Source organism: Delphinapterus leucas, chromosome 9 (genome assembly GCF_059928025.1).
Source record: "Delphinapterus leucas isolate spDelLeu-1000000601 "Yukka" chromosome 9, BTC_Dleu_Yukka2, whole genome shotgun sequence".
Taxonomy (NCBI): Eukaryota; Metazoa; Chordata; class Mammalia; order Artiodactyla; family Monodontidae; genus Delphinapterus; species Delphinapterus leucas.
Window position 1 is genome coordinate 98,605,343 of NC_143137.1, and position 14,345 is coordinate 98,619,687.

General features: G+C 49.7%; 1 protein-coding gene across 7 annotated transcripts in view; it reads right to left on the reverse strand.

The window, feature by feature from the left end:
• Nucleotides 1–14,345, reverse strand: part of TNS3 (tensin 3) — a 226,005-nt gene that overhangs the window by 45,424 nt on the left and 166,236 nt on the right. For all 7 annotated transcript variants that reach the window (XM_089917889.1, XM_089917887.1, XM_089917886.1 and 4 more), the window contains 3 exons: nt 11,226–11,389; nt 10,115–10,241; nt 9,943–10,026 (listed from right to left, as the gene is read on the reverse strand). In XM_089917889.1, coding sequence (XP_089774015.1) covers nt 9,943–10,026; nt 10,115–10,241; nt 11,226–11,389 — 375 coding nt within the window. The remainder of the gene's footprint in view (nt 1–9,942; nt 10,027–10,114; nt 10,242–11,225; nt 11,390–14,345) is intronic.

Consider the following 14,345-nt stretch of genomic DNA (forward strand, 5'->3'; position numbering starts at 1 on the left):
GGTCTGCAACTTGTGCAAGAGGTGTATAATGGCGACTGTGGGCCCACATGTGTCTGTCACCAAGTCTAGGGCCTGGTCCCAGGTCCCTGACCTGCGGGGCTCAGAATCAGGACAGCAGCAAAAACCCCATTGGAAGCACATCAGAATAACTTTTACATGCTGAGATTCGAGAACAGTCCACCGGGGGGGGATGAAGCGAGCTGATAAATAAATTTAGAGGGACTTCCCTAGTGGCGCAGTGGTTAAGAATCCGCCTGCCAATGCAGGGGACACGGGTTCGAGTCCTGGTCCGGGAAGATCCCACACGCCGCGGAGCAGCTAAGACCGTGCACCACAACTGCTGAGCCTGTGCTCTAGAGCCCGCGAGCCACAACTCCTGAGCCCACAGGCCACAACTACTGAAGCCTGCGCACCCAGAGCCCGTGCTCCACAACAAGAGAAGCCACCGCACTGAGAAGCCCAGGCACCACAACGAAGACCCAATGCAGCCAAAAACAAAAAAAATAAAAATAAAAAATTTAGAGAAACAAAGACGCCTTTAAACTCAGAGCACGCAAACAAAAGATGGCATTCAACGTGGTTGGGAAATCATCAGCTCACGTGGGGACACTTCCAAGCCGGCCTGTTTGGTGGATGAGGTGTCAGCACAGAATGCCAACATCTTGTATGTTTTGAGCTTCATTCCACTCGAGAGAATGAGTGCTCTCATCTCTGCAGACTACTGCTCACTGCACATGCACAGGCCAGCTCTGCACACTGAGCTCCAGCAGCCCAACACTGATGTTTATTTTTAAATATATTTTGAAGCTGTCAACCTTCCTGTTTTCCATTTTCTAAATCTGGGGCAGCAATGGGGGTAGTAGCAATAGTTGCTAACCATGGCAGTCACACGGGGTCACATTCACCAGCAGGCGTCCTTTTGCACAAATCGGAGCGCAAAGTGTATCCCATGTGTATACAGATGTGGATATTCCTATACGTAGTTATATACACATATGTACCTAAATATAAACATGTTATAAATACATATATAAATGTATGAGCTGTGTAGGTTCTGCAAAATTCAGAGTCATCAGGGACGTCTATAAATGTCACACACGTTCACATTCAGTACATGCTTTTATTCCTATTATAAACACTCTCATTAAGTTTGTAAAATTTCAAAAGAAAACTGAGCTGGGTCCAGGAAGAAAGGGGAGGTCTGGTAGAAACATTTTACAATGTGTCAAGCTTTGAAGAAGGACAACTTTTTTTTTTAAACAAAAATAAAGCATTGCCTCAAAGTAACCTCTCTCTCTCTCTCTCTCTCTCTCTCTCTCTCTCTCTCTCTCTCTCTCTCTCTCTCTCTCTCCCCCTCTCTCTCAACAAGACTTTCCTGGATATCCCTTTTCTTCCTCCCTCTGGCAAAACATCACCCATTTCTACCCTTTGAGTCCAACTCCAAGAGGTTGCGACAGCACTAAGCAAACCCTGCACCCCTCAGGCCAGGGCCTCCTTCCTGCCAGTTCAGAGTAGCCCTGGGTCAGAGGTCATCCTCCACCTTCAGTCCCTGCCCACAGCCCCAGGCAGGGCCCTGAAAACACCAGCCTTTCTCTCCAGAACAAGGGTATACGAACTAGAAGCTGCAAAATGCATAAAGGCCTTTTCTTTCAGTGAACTAACATTAACAGTTAATGGTGCTCATTGAAGCCAGAAGTCCCCAAATGTTCCCTAAATCCCACTTGTAAAACCGTCAGGGCAAGACAATGTTCTGGAACTAAATAAAGATGACGGTCCCCCACGCAATGAACCGTTCACTTCAAATCGTTCACTTTATGTTATGTGAATTTTTCACTTCAAATCGGTCACTTTATGTTACGTGAGTTTTACCTCAACTAAAAAAAAATCTCTTATGGATTAGTTGGAAGCTGAGATATAGCAGAAACAAATTTTTAATGAAACCTTTCTTCATATTTTTTTCCCATTTATTTTGAAAATATCGTCAAGACTCCTTAGCCTTTCAGCTACGAATGACAGAGTGATTTATATCTTGAACTTCACAATTTTCTCTCTTTTGCCTTCATGAGGATTGAGATTGAATGACCCCTTTACTTAAACTCTTACTAATATTTTTGTTTTCAAGAAACACATTTCCTGCTGAGGCTCTAAAATGTTCTGCGCCCAATTCAATGTTGGGGGTGGTTCCCCACACCAACAAGCAATGCTCCGACACCAGCCGGGGGTCCTACAATTCAACTCAACTCTACCTGGAGACAGCGTCAGAGCCCACAGGCTAAGGGCTCCGTCCCACAGGACTGCCCTCCCTTCAGACCAACCGGCTATATAGATCAGAGGTGGTCACGACCCCTTCCTCAGCTTCCAATAATTTGCTAGAGTGGCTCAGAGAACTCAGAGAAACATTTTATTCACTAGATCAACAGTTTATTCTAAGAGGCTATAACTCAGAAACAGCCAGACGGAAGAGATGCACGGGGCAAGGCATGGGGAAGGGCGTGGAGCTTTCATGCTCTCTCCAGGCATCCCACTCTCCCCAAATCTCCACATGGTCACCAGCTGGGAAGCTGCCTGAACCCTGTCCTTTTGGGTTTTTCTGGAGGCTTCATTACATAGGCAGGATCGACTAAATCACTGGCCACTGGCGACTGATTCAACTTCCAGCCCCACTCCCCTCCCTGGAGGTCAGGGGGGTGGGACTGAGAGTTCCAACCCTCTAATCACAAGGTTGGTTCCCCTGGCAACCTGCCCTCCATCCTTTCCAAAAGTCACATCATTAACATGACAAACATCGTTATGCTCTAATCACTTAAGAAATTCCAAAGGCTTTAGGAGCTTGGTGCCAGAAACAAGGAAAACCAAATATATATTTCTTTTTACAAATAAGAGTATCACAGACTCACACCTGGCATTTCTAAGGATGGTGGCCCCGGAGACATGTGTTTCCTGGGGTGTCATGTAGGCTGTGTCAGGGATGCACTGAACATACAGTCCCGAGGGCGGCCATTCCAGGCTCCTCCTTGAGGGTCCCAGGTGGGTAGAACCTGCTCGTCTCTCCCCATGGAGCTCACGGTCCAGCCCCTGGTGCCAGCTGTCCTCCCAGCACCTACCGCCGCCCTGCCATCTCCCACTGCCTGTCCCCAGTCCTTCAAGTTACGGCCACCTCTTCTAGTTACAACACACTGCTAGGAGAACTCAGCAGTATGCGAATTCATATTTAAGTATTCATTATTTGAGTAAACATTTAAATATCCCTCACTCTCCTGGGGCAGGTACCGTAATTTAAAAGAGGAGCCTGCCAGGCCCAGGCCCAAGACATCAGGAGCACATGCTGCGGAAGGGCAGGCTACTCTGGGCTCTGGTCCACCCATCACCAACCTCATCTTGCTTTTTGTTTACTTTGCTTGTTTACTGCAGAGGTGAGGGGTTGGTATGAGGCGCCTGTGGCAGGGACGAGCCAGGCAGGCTCCCGGGACCCCTGGCACTGGAGTCTGGGGGCTTAAACTAAGTGCCACAGGACCTGCAGGGACACAGAACAGAATGTGTGCTACCCAGAGCAGAGGGCAAGAGCTGCAGGCAAAGGTGCACTGCCAGGTTCCAGGGGATAACATGGGCCTCTCCTGAGACAAACTCTCCCTCCCTGACCAAACCGGAGATAGGGTCCTGGAGCCTCGATCTTGGCCTTTGATGTCTGTCTTCGGAGGGCCCAGCCTTTAGCAAGGATTCTGCTAAGTCATCCCCCCTGCCTGCTCTCTGATCAAGTTCCTCAACTCCTCCTTGATGTCTAAGCCCTCTGCCTGTCCTCAGCAAGATCCTGTTGGGCCAGTTTGGCAAGAATGTCCCTTCCTTGATGTTCCTTAGTAACTTTTCATCCCCTGACCCTGTCACTGCTCTTTGGCTGTATTTGCTGCATTAGGATTTGAGCTCAGCTCCTTCCCCTGCTGCGATAGTACCAAATAAAATCTGTCCCTACCACCTTTCACTGGTGTCCTGCTCTGTTTCTCCCCGACATTTGTCTGCTGGTTTTCTGGGAAATAACCCGACACATCTGGGTTTACACTGACTAAGCTGGTACCTAGCTCAGTTTGATGTAATAAGACACACAGAGGAATCTTATGTAGTTAGTGTTGCCCTAGCTGCACACTATCTGAAAGAAGCCAGAACATAGCCGCCATCGCAATATTAATAGCAACAAAAGCAGAAATAGTTACAAAGGCCCAAATCCACTCTGCTAGGGTCAGCGGATCACACCATCTGCATCTCCCACAAATCCAGTCCACCTCCTCCCACCATTTCTGCAGCCGTTTTGATGCTCTACCCCACCGCCTACTCTGACTGCTGCTGTGCATACAGCAGCCAGATCAATGTGTGAAAACAGAAGTCTGAGCAGTTGTCTCCCCGTCTCAAGACATACCCCCATCTTCTGTGGCTGCAGACAACAGCTGTGGCTGGGCCTCCTCTCACCCCTCCACTGCCCTCCAGAGCCCCGTCTCCATCCTGTCCTGGTCCACAGTACCCTCTGCCACAAGGCCCGCCCCTGCTGTATCTCCATCCCAAACGCCCCCCTCCATTTACCTAGTTAGCTCCTACTTACCCTACTCGCCCGCCAAACCCTCAGACCTCCTCACCAGGTAAACAACCAATACAAACTGGCAGAGTGCCATCGTCCTGTCCTGGGCTCTTCCCTGTCGTGGGATCACTGGGCCCGTCCCTGCTGTACCTACTGCATTTCCAGGAGGGCAGGCCTGGGTCTCTGGGCTCACACCAACCCAGCAGAGCACTGCGGAACAGAAGTGCTCAATAATAAACACAGGCAGACTGCACCCAGGTCCACTCCACACCAAGTGTTCCTTCATTTTATACTTTCACTTTTCATTATAGAAAATTCCAAAAACTACGAAAGGAGACAGAGTAGTATGACGAACCTCTGTGAAGACGTCACCAGTTTCAACTACTGTCAACTCACAGCCAATAAATACTGTTTCAACCACAGCCACACCATTTCCCCCAGTGGGATTTAAATTAAACTTTTAATGTTGAGATCACGGTGCAGTCACACAGAGATCCCCTATACTCTTTATCCAGTTCCCCCCGATGGTAATATCTTACTAAGGTATAGCAGGATGGTGATATTCATACAGTCAAGATAGAGAACATTCCCACCCCACAAGGACCCCTCCACTCCCCCTCCACCTTTACCCGCTCCAAACTCCTAGGAAACACTAATATGTTCTCCATTTCTATAATTTTGCCATTTAAAGGATATTATGTTAAGTGGAACCATACAGGATGTAAACTCTGGGGAATGGCTTTGCTCTGAAGATTCACCCAGGTGTGGCACCACCGCTGCATCAACATTCTGGTTCCTTTTCATGGCTGAGCTGTGTTCCATGGTGTGGATGGACTGCAGTCTATTTATCCACCTGCTGAAGGACACCCAGGTTGTTTCCAGTTTGGGGCCATTTAGAATAAAGCTGCTATAAACATTTCTGTTCAGGTTTTTGTGTGAGTGTAAGTCTATTTCTTTGGGACAAAAACCCAGGAGTGCAACTGCTGAGTCACATGGTGGTTGCATGTTTAGTGTCTTTAAGAAACTACCAAACTCTTTCCCAGAGAGGCTGCGCCATTGTCCGTTCCCACCGGCAGTAAATGAGAGTTCCAGTTTCTCCACAGCCTCACCAGCATTTGATGCTGTGACTATTTTTATTTTGAACCTTTCTGACAAGTCTGCAGTGATGTCTCACTGTGGCTTTAATTTGCATTTCACTGAAGGCTAAGGATGCTGAACATCTTGTCATGTGATTATTTCCCACCTGTACATCCTCTTGGGTGAAACGTGTCTTCGTCTCCTTTGCCCATTTTCTAACTGGATTGTTTGTCTCTTTACTGCTGAGTATTCACAGTGCAAATATTTACTCCCAGTCTGTAGCTTGTCTTTTTATCCTCTTAACATGTTCTTTCCATAGCAAAAATGTTCAGTTTTAATGAAGTCTAATTTATCAATTTTTCCTTTTATGGATCATGCTTTTGGTGCTAATCTAAGAGCCTTTGCCCAGCCTGGACCCCAAAGATTTTCTCCTATTTTCTTGGTAAAAGTTTTATAGTTTTCCATTTTCCATTTAAGTTTTTGATCCACTATACATTAATTTTTGTATAAGATGTGAGGCTTTGGTTAATGTTCTTTTTTCTTTTTCTTTTTTTTTTTTTCTTTCGCCTGTGGGTGCCCACTTGCTCCAGCATTATTTGTTGAAAAGGCTATCTTTCCTTTATTGACTTGTTTTGGCACCTTTTTCAAAAAAAATCAATTGGGCATATTTGTATGAGTCTATTTTGGGGTTTTCTATTGGTTTCTGTTTCTATCCCTCCACCAGCACCACACAGTCTTAGTTACTGTAGCTATATAATAAATCTGGAAATTAGGCAAATCCATTCTTCCCACTTTATTCTTTTTCAAAATTGTCTTAGCTACTCAAGTTCCTTTGCCTTTCCATATAAATTTTAGAATTATCTTGTCTATATCTACAAAAAAACCTTGTCAGGAATTTGATAGGAATTGTGTTAAAACTATGCATCAATTTGGGAATAAATGACATCTGTATCAGGTTGAGTTTTCCAACCCATGAACATGTCTCTCCATTTATTTATTCTTTTATTTCTTTCATCAACACTGTGTAGTTTTCAGCATATAAGTCTTGTACATGTTTTGTTAGCTTTATACTTTAGTATTTCACTTCTGTTCTATTATAAATGACACTGTATTTTTATTTTTTTATTAACTTTTTTTCTTTGATGTGGACTATTTTTAAAGTCTTTATTGATGCTTCTGTTTCTATGTTTTTGTTGTTTGGCCACGAGGCATGTGGGATCTCAGCTCCCTGACCAAGGATTGAAACTGCACCCCCTGCACTGGGAGGCGAAGTCTTATTAACCACTGGACCACCAGGGAAGTCCTGACACCTGTATTTTAAATTCAGGTTTCTACATGTTTGTTGCTACCATATAGAAATATAATTGATTTTTGAGTGCTTATCTTAATATCCAACAACCTTCCTGAATTCACTTATTTGTTCCGGGAGGTTTTTTAGTAGATTCCTTAGAATTTTCAACATGGACAATCATGACATCTGCCAAAAGGGACAGTTTTATTTCTTCCCTTCCAGTCTGGTATCTTTTATTTCCCTCTCTTGCATGGTGCCCCTGGAGAACTTCCGGCGTTATGTGGAGTAATAGCGGTGTTAGCTGTAGGGTTTTTGTAGATGCTCCGTTCTATTTTGCTGGGGTTTTTAGTCATTAATGGGCGTGAATTTTGTCAAATTCTTCTTTTGCACCTATTGATATCATGTGATTTTTCTTCTTTCTCCAGATAATACAGTGGATTGCACTGATGGATTTTCAAATATTGAATCAGTCGTGCATCCCTGGAATAAGTCCCACTTGGCCACGGTGTACACTTCTTTTTATATGTTACTGAATTCTACTTGGTTAAGCAGTTTTGTGTCTATGTTCATAAGGGATAATTAGTCTATAGTTATCTTTTTTGCTGTTGCCTTTGTCTGGTTTTGGTATCAGGGAGACATTACCTTCAAATAATGAATTGGAACGTGTTTCCTCCTCATCTATTTTTTGAAAGGGATTATGCAGAATTAGTGTTAATTCTTCATTAAATATTTGGTAGAATTCCCCAGTGAAACCATCTGAGCCTGGAGGTTTCTTTTTGGGGAGTTTTAATAAATTACCAATTCAATTGCCTTAATAGTTACAGGGTATTCAAACGGTCTGTTTCACGTTGTTTACAATTTGTGCTCATCATTAAACACTACATAAGTTGTCTGTAATATTCCCTTATTGTCCTTTTGGCTTCTACAGGGTCTTCAGCAATAGCCCTATTTCATTCTGATATTAGCATATGTGTCTTCCCTCTCTTTTGCCAGTCTTTCTAGAGGTTTGTCAAATTCATTGATCTTTACAAAGAATCACCTCTTCGGTTTATTTTCTGTTTCCCTGTTTATAATTGCACTGCTTTCTGCTTATATTTTTAGAAGAGGGGTGAATGTAGCCCCTAAGTGTGAGCCACCACCATCGCTGTGTGTCAGGGGTCAGCCACCACCCACCCCTCGACTGTGCACAGCACAGGGGGCCCCCAGCCAGTGCTGTGTGTGTGTCTCTGAGCTCTCCCTGGGCTAACGTCCTCAGGGACTGCCGAAATGAAAACGTGGAAGACTCGGAAGGTGTTCTTAAGATTAAACGGCTCCAATTTCACATGTTTGCTTTTTGTATCTGAAATCAAAGCCCTACTTCTTCCATGCGGACATCTGCACACCAAAGTTCCTTAGACACACTGGCTGCACAGAAGCCTAATCCACACTGGATGTGCAGGGCCGCACGGTTACACATGGACATGCTGGCCCATGCAGTCCACGTCTGTCCCAGGGCCTGATGCTCCAGGCCGGGACGGTCGCCCCGCGTCGCACGCAGGGCACGCCGAGCTCGTTCAGCCCCCAGGCCCTTCTCGAGTTCAGGAAGGGCTTGTGACGCTCCACACAATGGCCCTAGCGGCCCACGTTCGCAGCTGTTAGTGAGTCTGAAGGTTTTCTCTGGTACCTTCTATCCTCAAGCTTATCATCCACCCTCTACTGCTGTCACCAGCATGTTTCCAGTGACCCTGGTCTCAGAGTGGTGGGATCTGACTGAATTCCATGTCAGAGGGCTGGGCTCTAGCTGGAATCCACTAAATACGTTCGAATTAGCCATTAATCGTGGTCGACTCAGGGAGGAGGGGGCTGTGTGGAAATGGAGGCATGTCCCTCTGCTTCTATCTAAATTATTAAAACATAGAAGAACAGACACACGGCTTCACGTGTGTGAGTCCGTGCACCACACACACAGGAACACAGGCACTTCTCATGCTGTGCTCCTACATGTACAAACAAATGCACCAACACAGCGCACGTTTCTTCTTACCCTTCATTTCAGTTACACCTGCTAAGAAAGATGTGCAGTTTAATTCTATGCTAAAAGCAAGCATCTTTTGGAAGAAAAATGGCCCTTCTCTTAAATGACACATGGATCTCGTTTTCTCGGGAAAAAGAAGGAAAATGGAGCTAGCTGTCATCACTACAACCTCCCCTGCGTAAGAGGTGGGATTTAAACACAATGTCTGCTTCCCCCTCCCCCAAAAGTGCATCTAATGAGCAGAAGTGGGAACCCGCATTCAGCTTCCCCAGGGCAGAAAAGCAGCTGCATAAGGAATCCACAATTACAGAGGAGAGCGATTTGAAAGTGTAAGTTTAGCTTGAGCTACATCCCCTCCCCACCTGCCCGGGGCCAGGCCCGTCCTGGACTCTTAAGGCAGGTGGGGAATGTCCATACCAGGAAGGGGTGCTGGGTAACCCACCACCGCTGCATTAACTCCCTCCCCGGGGCCAGCGCACAGACCAATCCGACCCCGCAAGTACGGCACGTGCCCAGGGAGGAAGCAGACCCGTCCAGAAGCGGCCACTCACTGGGGAGATCCAGGATGGCGGCCGAGAACGTAAGGGGCCAGGACAGGTCTGTGTGAGCGGGCAGCGGGCGAGGGCAGCCGTGCCACTCAGAGCGGGGAGCTCGCTGCTCTCTGTGGCCCCCACTTCCTCTGGAAAGGGGGGGTCGGGTGTTCCAGTTTCTTCTTTCAACTCCAAGTAATGCCACACGGAGTTGAAAAGCACCGATGTTCGGCTGCTGAGAGAACCATGACCCTCCGCATCAACGCTTGTAAGTGCCCAGTGAGCAGAAGAAAACAGAAGCACACCTGCAGGACGCCAGGCAGAGATTCAACACCACTGCTAACCCCAGCGGGCTGCACCGCAGTGTCCCTGCCCCTTCCCCAGCCAGAGTTGAGATGTGACACGCGTGGAAATATTTCTGCATGAGAGGACATCCAGAGCAGAGGAAAGGAGGTGGGTTTCTTACCAGGAGCTCCTTTGTACAGACCGCTGGGGCTGCCCATCTGCGGCCCGGATGGGCTGAACGGAGGATAACGTGGGCTTCTTGTCGCTGGAAAGAGAAAGCAGAGTGACGAGCTGTCCCCCTCTGCTCCCTCAAGGGGTGGGATTGCACGCTACGAGCTCTGCTTCTTTCTTACCATACGGCGTTTCCGGAGACACAGGAAATGCTGGTGTGGGAGAGATGGGCTCACTGACACTGCTGGTTGGAGAGACGATCCCGCCGTCGGTCACACCCAGGTCTGGGGGGTACGTGGTGATCACCGCCTGAAATCGGCAGGGGGCGTTGGTTAGGTGAAGGCCACTTCCAGACAGCTGGGGGCCCCTGGCACCCACTGAGCCAACCCTCGTCTGAGACTGGGGACAGGAGGCTGCCACGGAAAACTGGAAGAAGCTTCAATAACAGTCAAGGTAGTGGGAAGTGTCTTGTGGTCAACATTACACAGCTCGTAAGTGGAGTTAGCAGAGAGTCTGTGCAGCAGAGGGAAAGTGAGCGTTACGTGAAAAAGGCAGGTAAAAGAATCGTCACCTGTAGAGTGTCCACAGATACGCAAAATACCCAATGAATTAAAAACACAGGCACAGAAAAGAGGCTGGCAGGACATAGCCCAGATATTAACACTGGTTCTGTGTGTGTGTGTGTTAAGACTACTGGTGACTTTCTTTTCTCGTCTATTCTAGGTTCCAACTTTTCCACCATGAGAGTCGATGAAACCCTAATTTCAAAGGGTTCATCGTTTGGGGGTTTGCCAACCTGTCTTACTTCAATTCTGAATAAAAGCCTTAAGTACGCCTCCCCAAAGGTGCTCTGTAGATCTCCCCACGGAGCACACATCCACACGGACCCGCTTTCTTCCTCCCTCCCGGGGACGCCGGGAGGCCTTGGGTTGGGGACTCGGGGTCCTTTGCGATGACTTCTGTTTGCCCTTTGCTGCCGCCGTCCAGCCATGGAGCCCTGAGACCTCTACCCTCACGAGCCACCTGCATGCTGGGCCTCTCATCCCCATTCTACAGATCAGAACACAGAGGCTCAGATGACCACAGTGAGTGAGGTGCACGCCCGCACGGCTCTCTCGGGAGAGCGGGGATCCCACCCAGGATCCCGGCCGGTGCACAGCTGGGCTCTCCCCAACACCACCTGCCTTCAGGGAGGAACGTCGTGTGTGAGACGGGGGCGAAGGCGGGTGGGGAGCTGAACTGGTGATTTGGGACGGGGCTCAGGCCAGGCTCTGGGTGGCGGGGTGCGTATACCTCCTTGGCGTTGTCTGAAGAGAGAAAAGGCGCCAGGCTTGGGGCCTGTTCCGCACTGGTAGTCTTGCCCCAGCCGCATGTGGAGAAGGCTGGCTGCTCCCCAGCATTGCTGTCATACTGCTCGAGGCTCAGCTTCCGGAATCTTCCGCCCAGCGGCTCATCACCTGTTAGGAGAGAGACACGTGGGCCGCAGGTGTTTTCATCATGGAGGAGAGCACTGACCCTCAGTTAAAACTGACTTTAAAACTTCTCAGAGGCATTCTTTATTTTATTTTTTCCAGTTCCAGAACATTTTCATCACCCAAGATGAAACCCCATCCATGCCCATTATGGGGAGCGTTCACTCCCCATTCCCGACCCCCAGCTCCTGGCACCCACTAATTTACTTTCCGCCTCTACGGATTTGCCTATTCTGGACACTTCATGTACATGGAATCACACACTCCACGTCCTTTGCTGTCTGACGTCTTTCACCCAGCATGACCCTCTCGAGGCTCATCCTGTTACTGTGTGAACTGGCCGTTGTCCATGTTCCTGGCTGTTTCTCCCAGCGTCAGCTCCACCAGGGAATCGTGCCTGGCCGGTTCCCCAGGGCCCGGCACACAGGAGGTGCTCAGGAAGCATAAGGGACAGAGAAAGGCTGGGACCCAGGATCGAGGCTTTTTTCCCCTGGCTAAGCGAGCAAGACAGATTCTTGGTGGTGGTCAAGCTTCAAAGAACCCAGGGTGGGCCCCCTGATGGCCACAGGCCCTGGGACTTAGTCTTGAGACCTCTGCCCGCATAATCCGTCTTCCCCTTCTCAGGGCATCTGCGGTCAACTTTGGGGTCACAGTGCCTGCACCTTGCCTTATGACCACCAAGGAGTTAACAACCACTCAGACCAGAGACACAGAAATCTTTCCTTGAGTCACAAACATAAATACATATCCATTTGCCTACACAAACGGTCACCTTCTTGATATGTTGTCCTGCATCTTTAAAAAAAATTGTATCCGTTCTTTGTGACCTCTATGAATCGCCTGTTTGTTTATGCTCAATCCCAGTATACAGGTATAGTGATATCAGAATTGTTAACCTGTACACCTTTTATTTCCAAGTGTCAGAGATACTTTGTATTTCATAGCTGGTCCACACTGGCTGCTCAGGGGAGCCACGTGGACGTGCAACCGAGGGGCATCCTCAGACTCACGGGGCAGGGAGGAAGCAGCCCCGGCGAGCCGGCCTACTCCCTCCGGAACCGGCTTCTGGGCAGGACCAGGCACTAGGACGGCACCCAGGGCTCTGGGATACGACCAGGCTGGGTGTGACCTACAGCATGCCAGAGCTGTGTGCGAGCCCTGTCTGCCCGCGCCCCATCAGGGCCAGAGTGGCCCAAAGGCCACACCACCTGCAGAGCTTCAGGGCTGAGTGAGGACCCTGCACGTGACACCCTGACGCTTAATAGCGAGGAATCCTGGGGGGAAAAAGGCTTAATTCAAGCACCAACAGTCGGCATTCACTGTCCCACTGTCCAGTGCAAGAAATGTCACAGATCCTCAGTCCTGCTCCAACCAACTAAGACTCGCTTTATGGGGGATGGGGGAGGGGCCGGGGGCTGCAATCGATCTGTGGACTCTCACGACTGGTGGTTTGGGAAACCTGCTGCAGGCTGTTAGGATGGCAATGTTTCTATTGATGATATCCTCTGAAAATTCAGACGTGTTAAGGGTTTCCCCTACAGTTCAGATTTAAGCGATGTAATCCCTACAACTGTGACGGTCACGATGACACTGCATTTAAAGGTGGGGTTTAAATTACCAATGGCTCATCTGGAGAGACTCTGCCCACGGCTGTGAACACGCTGTCACGTGAGCACCCCGGCAAACGTCGTGCCCCTCCCTCAGCAGGGCCTTTCAGAAGCTGCGTGGAATTCAAAGGCTGCTGCGTGAAGGGAGCTCCGTCCACAGAGGGAGAACACTCAACAGTTGTGTCCAGTGAGGAGAGGAGTGCGACTCCTTCACGGGCGCCCCTCCCACAAACCCTCCAGCTTCGCGAGGGTCCCTTCCTCGGACAGAGGCCAGCCGGGCACGGCCCTCCGTGTCACACGGGAGGACATCTGCTGGGTGCCATTCAGCTGGTGACCCAGCGGGCGAGATCTAAACCCGGTCTCCGAGTGGCCGGCCCCTCCCAGAAGAATCCTTCCACCCCTCCTGACCTCCTTCCTCCGTTTCCAACAGCTGCCCGCTAAGACCCGGCCTGGAGGGGCGAGGGGAGAGGGCATTAGGATTCGGGATTTGGAGGCTCGTGTCCACCCTCACCAGCTGGAGGACCAGCCGCAGGGCATCCTCCAGCCCCCGTTTCATTATGTGAAAAATGAGCACAATGCTTGCCCCCTTTTCTCCCCTGCAGAGAAAAACTGGGGTGCGGATGAAATAAAATGGGTTTAACACATGCACACTGACACAGCGCCACCGCCGTCCTGCGGTCCTCTTCTGGGTCCCTCCTCGGGTTCCCGCCCTCCATGAGACCGGCGCTGCAGGACTGGCCCGACGGCCACAGACCTGCCCCTGGATGGGCATCTGGAGCCACCGAGGGAGCGGGCGCCGGGAGGCGTGAGGCTGCAGGGAGAGGCTGGCCCCCCGGAGGATCGGGGCCCAGGCACGGGCTCGCGTGCTGTCACCGGGGCAACAAAGGTGCAGAGTGGGGACAGAAGGGGCCCGTGCGAGCCTGGCTGCCCTGAGAGGTGGAGCGCCAACGCCCTCCTCCAAGGCTGCAGGAGCACCTCATCCAAAGAAACACCTCCACCCAAATCGCGCACTGGGTGCTCAGTGGTCCTTTAACTGACACCTGCAGCCCATCACAGCCAAGAGATCCAGAGCCCGCGCTGCTCCAAAGCCTTCCGGACAACGGGTCTGGGGACGGGAAGACAGCTTCTGTTCAACATGCAGGATAATAAATGGTGTTCTGTGGAGACAGCACACTGCCATCACTCCAACACGCTGTGTGGCATGAAGCCCCAGAAAGGTGCGAAGAGTGTGGGCATGCTCCCCAACCTCAGTGCCCCGTGACCTCAGCCCTGACCTTTGAACCAGAGGGTTCCAGGAACTGAGGCCCCATTCCGTGTACGGCCCTGCGTATAAA